The sequence below is a fragment of the Gossypium raimondii genome, chromosome 10, assembly GCF_025698545.1.
Source record: "Gossypium raimondii isolate GPD5lz chromosome 10, ASM2569854v1, whole genome shotgun sequence".
NCBI classification, from domain to species: domain Eukaryota; kingdom Viridiplantae; phylum Streptophyta; class Magnoliopsida; order Malvales; family Malvaceae; genus Gossypium; species Gossypium raimondii.
Window position 1 is genome coordinate 45,547,581 of NC_068574.1, and position 4,124 is coordinate 45,551,704.

The 4,124-nt window shown below is 32.0% G+C and overlaps 2 protein-coding genes across 2 annotated transcripts; one reads left to right on the top strand and one right to left on the bottom strand.

Moving 5' to 3' along the window:
• Nucleotides 1–613: 613 nt before the first annotated feature.
• LOC105778242 (uncharacterized) lies at nucleotides 614–2,238 on the top strand. Its single transcript, XM_012601903.2, has 3 exons — nucleotides 614–1,035; nucleotides 1,191–1,296; nucleotides 2,013–2,238. The coding sequence occupies exons 1-3, from the start codon at nucleotides 862–864 to the stop codon at nucleotides 2,093–2,095; spliced, it is 363 nt and encodes a 120-aa protein (XP_012457357.1). The 5' UTR covers nucleotides 614–861; the 3' UTR covers nucleotides 2,096–2,238.
• Nucleotides 2,239–2,962: 724 nt separating this feature from the next.
• Nucleotides 2,963–3,868, bottom strand: LOC105778379 (FCS-Like Zinc finger 15). Its single transcript, XM_012602068.2, has 2 exons — nucleotides 3,393–3,868; nucleotides 2,963–3,294 (listed from the first exon to the last, which is right to left on the bottom strand). The coding sequence occupies exons 1-2, from the start codon at nucleotides 3,641–3,643 to the stop codon at nucleotides 3,126–3,128; spliced, it is 420 nt and encodes a 139-aa protein (XP_012457522.1). The 5' UTR covers nucleotides 3,644–3,868; the 3' UTR covers nucleotides 2,963–3,125.
• Nucleotides 3,869–4,124: the final 256 nt, after the last annotated feature.

The following is a 4,124-nucleotide window of genomic DNA, read 5'->3' on the forward strand; positions in this document are numbered from 1 at the left end:
CCGGACCTAACAAACAGATCTAAAATTTTGATTGGGCCCAACCCGAACCTAGCCCGACCCATGTAAACCACTAGTTGATGGTGGTGGTAGAGTTCATGGGAGCAAGATGGGGGCGGAGGAAATTTTAGAAATACTTTTTTGATGATTTAATATAAATTTTGAGCAATTTTACTATTTGGTATATATATTAGATTAATTTATTATTTTATATAAAATAGAATTATTTTTTTATACTTTTATATATTTTTAAAAAATATTTGTGTATTGATATATCAATTTTTTGTAAAAATAAAATCAATTTGAGATAATTTATAATCTGAGAGTTAATTTTCTTTTAAAATTATGATTAAATTACGTTAATATATAAAAGTTGAAGACTAAATTTACCATTATACTAATTTTTAACTACAACCTCACCTTTCCACCAAATTAAATTAATTAAGTGAAAGTTTTAAAGTATTATCCCAACAAAAGAAATCTAGATGAATTGTAATGTACTTTTCCTAGATTATGTAAATATAAATATAAATAATTCCTGCTTAAAGGTATTTGAAAATTAAATTTAAAAAAAAAACATATTAAAATTGAAAGAGTATTTTTCATTTTAATTTGGATGGAAGAGTGAAGTGGGCATCTGAAACACAAATCATAATTTTGTAGATAAAAGAACAGTGAACACACTTCAATTCATTCACCAAAGTATCACCTGACAGAATCATTTCCAGTTTTCCATTTTTCATTTTCTTCCAAAACAAAAACCCCATTGTTGCAAACTGGAATTTTGTGGAAACTGAGTCTCTCCCTTTTCTTTTTCTCTTCTTTTGGCTCTGGAATTTGAAACACGAAAAAGAAAAAAACAGGATGAGTACTGAAGCAACTAAGAGAAGCACCACCGGAGCTCTGACGGTGAAACAACGGAAAACCGATGAATTGAAGCCTTCTCCGGCGCTTACTGCAGAACCCAAGAAAGTTATCATCAAAAGCGCCGACATGAAAGACGAAATGCAAAAAGAGGCCGTCAATATAGCCATTTCCGTTAGCTCTTTTTCTCTACCTTACAAGATTCCTAATTTTTATGGCTTTTTTATTGGAATTAGTTTCTGGGTTTTCTTCGTTTGATCTTGATTTGTTAGTAAATACTGTAAATTTGCTGACTTGGAGTGGTTTTTCCTTCTGTGGGTTTTGACTAGGCTTTCGAGAAGAACAATGTAGAGAAAGATGTAGCAGAGTACATTAAGAAAGAATTCGACAAGAAACATGGACCTACTTGGCATTGCATTGTTGGTCGCAATTTTGGTAAACCCAAATTTCCATTAGATTCAATTTTCATGGAAAATATAGTCCAAGATATCTGTTATTTTTAAGTGATGCTGTTGTTTTGACTTGAAAGCAAGCATATCATAGCTTAAATGAGCTATCATTTCCATCGTGCGTTAAGCTATCATAACTGCCATTGATGTTAGATTGGATTGTCTTAAGCTTAGACCTTATGATTTTTCAGTGTGGTTCATCAATGTGCTTAATTACCTGTTTGAAACCCTCTCAGGAAATAGCTATAATGGCAATTGTTCTTGTTTGGTTTATATTTCATGCCATTAAAGTTGGACCTTTATTCAAGGTTTGAGCTTGGAACTTTCGGTTTCGAGGTCTTAAGCTTAAAACTCCAATTTATGTTAGATGCTCATTACTAAAGAAACACATTATATAAGTGGATCGTGTATTACATACTTAGGGAACATGTAACACTACTATATTAGATACTAATTCGAGTAGAAGTTGGGTCGTTTGGTGTAAGTAAGTAGGACCTATACCGGCATTTCCCTTCTTTAAAAACTCTTATGGATGCAATCTTTCTTCACCATATACGATTATTTTTGACCACGCGGCCTGCTTGCTCCTGGTTTTGTGGTTTATATGCTATAACTAGACATTCCTAATTGGTGGAGACAACCTAAGATAAATTACTGATAATTATTAGTTGGATTAATCCTTTGAATGTTGTTTGAATGCAGGTTCGTACGTAACCCACGAGACGAACCACTTTGTTTATTTCTATTTGGATCAGAAAGCAGTTTTGCTCTTCAAATCTGGTTAATCATGGAGAGATGAGAGGCTTCCACTTAAGCTAGCAAACTGTATGTCCTAGTCCAAGCATATGCTTGTATGTCCTAAAACTCATCTGCCTGACTTGTATAAATAATTTTATCAATCACACACCCGAGTTGATATTTTAAGAAAGATTATTTCTTTTTTACTGTATGAATAATTTTAGAACATTTATTAAAATTAACGTCAATAATATTTTTTTAAAAAACTGACCCTATTTAATATAGTTTCGTCTCATTGAAAACAAATAGCTGTCACCAGTGTTAAATTATCGATGTGCCTGCATCAAAACAAATTTGTAAATATTGTTACTAAATATCTTCTTCTTTTTTTGTGAAAATGGTATTTAATTATAAACACTAACCCCCCAAAAAAATGACAAGTGAAAGAAATAAAGAAAAGAAAATTAATGATCCTTAATGGCAAGTAGTAATTTGTTTATTCTTTATAGATTACTAATTCTTCATTCCTCCACAATAATACCAGTAAAATGCAGTCCAGATAAAAACAATATTTTCAATTACCATGAAATGTTTTGTCGTTTTGAAACACAACAAACCTGCAATAAAATCATAAACTCTTTGGAATTTTACTAATTTTATTTTTGTTTATTAAAAATGCCAAATTTAAACATAGTTAAATCAATTGATTTATGTAGTTGTAATTTTAAAATATGATAGAATCCATGTATTTTTATTCAAAAAAATGAATCAAACTGTAAAATACCATGAATGGTCTCCATTATTGTTTTTTTTTTTAATATATATTTTGGTTATCCTAAATGTTAAATGAGAAGGGAATAAAGCAAAACCATGGGCTCCTCTACCAATCCCATAGATGTTCAAGGCAAAAATAGTTAAAAGACAAGGAAAAGCTCTTTTGGCTTCATTCCAGCATGCAAAACGACAGCGCATGGCACTGTCATTACAAAATTAGCCAAGCCTACACTGGAAAATTACAATTGAAATTAACCAAAATGAAAAAAAAGTTTTCCAGTTCTTGGCAGCTGCATAGGTTTCTCAATAAGCTTTGCGATGATGGTGAGAACCTGAAGAAGAAGAAGGTGAAGGTGTTGAAGGTTTAATTTTCATGGAAGCCAAACAGCAATTTTCTCTCTTCAAACTCTCTTCTTCATCCATGAAAATTTGCCTGCACCTACACTCCACGCTACAGAAACCCCTATCCCCCCTACCAACAATCACAACAACAACAAAAGAAAAACCATGAATCAATCATACAGAAAGAAACAGTCGACAAAAAAAGGAAAAGGAAAAAAAAAAACATACTTGTACATGTAGATGTCTTTTCCAGGCAAAAGTTTTTGTTTGCAAAGGAAGCATTGTTCAAGAAAGGAAGGAACCGTGTGAGAAGTGGTGGTAGGAGGAGACAACCTAGAAGAGCTCGAAGAAGATGAAGAAACTTTGCTGCTGGTGTTGATTAACATGGTTGTTTTGCTAATAAGTTGTGGGGTTTTTTTACTGAATATATTACGGTTACCACTCTTTTGATTCTCCAAAACTACACTCAGTCCCACCATCTTTTCATTCCTTTTTGGGAGAGTGATGGGGTTTGTTTGGATGAGAGGAAAATATAAATCGAAAGAAGGGAGTTATAAAGAGCGGAGGGAAGAGGAGGGGGTTGATACAGCAGTAGCAGTAAGAAAGGACGATTTGTGTAGCCAAGGATTTGACTTTGTACTGCTAATTCTTTAACTGCCACGCATCCCACTTATTATCCCTTTCATTTCAATTTTCTTTTCTTTTCTTTCTTTCTCATTATCCATATTTTTAACCTTTTCTTTATTTTACTTAATTCCATTGCACATTATGAGTTAATTTTGGGTGCACCACCCTCTGTTGTAGTTGTAGACATCCAGTTGAAATGTTAATGAAAAATAATTATTTTTATATAATAAACAGGTGAAAGTAGAATTCTTTTGGAGAAGGAGAAATTAAATTAAATATGATAGTTAAAATATAATCTTATTATTTTAGAGAGCTAAATTATAATTTTACTAT

Bases quoted from the DNA above. Each gene is read 5' to 3' on its own strand.
- LOC105778242 (XM_012601903.2), top strand. From the start codon at position 862: ATGAGTACTGAAGCAACTAAGAGAAGCACCACCGGAGCTCTGACGGTG. The intron at 1,036-1,190 runs GTTAGCTCTTTT...GGTTTTGACTAG, and splicing joins CCGTCAATATAGCCATTTCC to GCTTTCGAGAAGAACAATGT. The intron at 1,297-2,012 runs GTAAACCCAAAT...GTTTGAATGCAG, and splicing joins CATTGTTGGTCGCAATTTTG to GTTCGTACGTAACCCACGAG.
- LOC105778379 (XM_012602068.2), bottom strand. From the start codon at position 3,643: ATGGTGGGACTGAGTGTAGTTTTGGAGAATCAAAAGAGTGGTAACCGT. The intron at 3,295-3,392 runs GTATGTTTTTTT...GATTGTTGGTAG, and splicing joins AAAGACATCTACATGTACAA to GGGGGATAGGGGTTTCTGTA.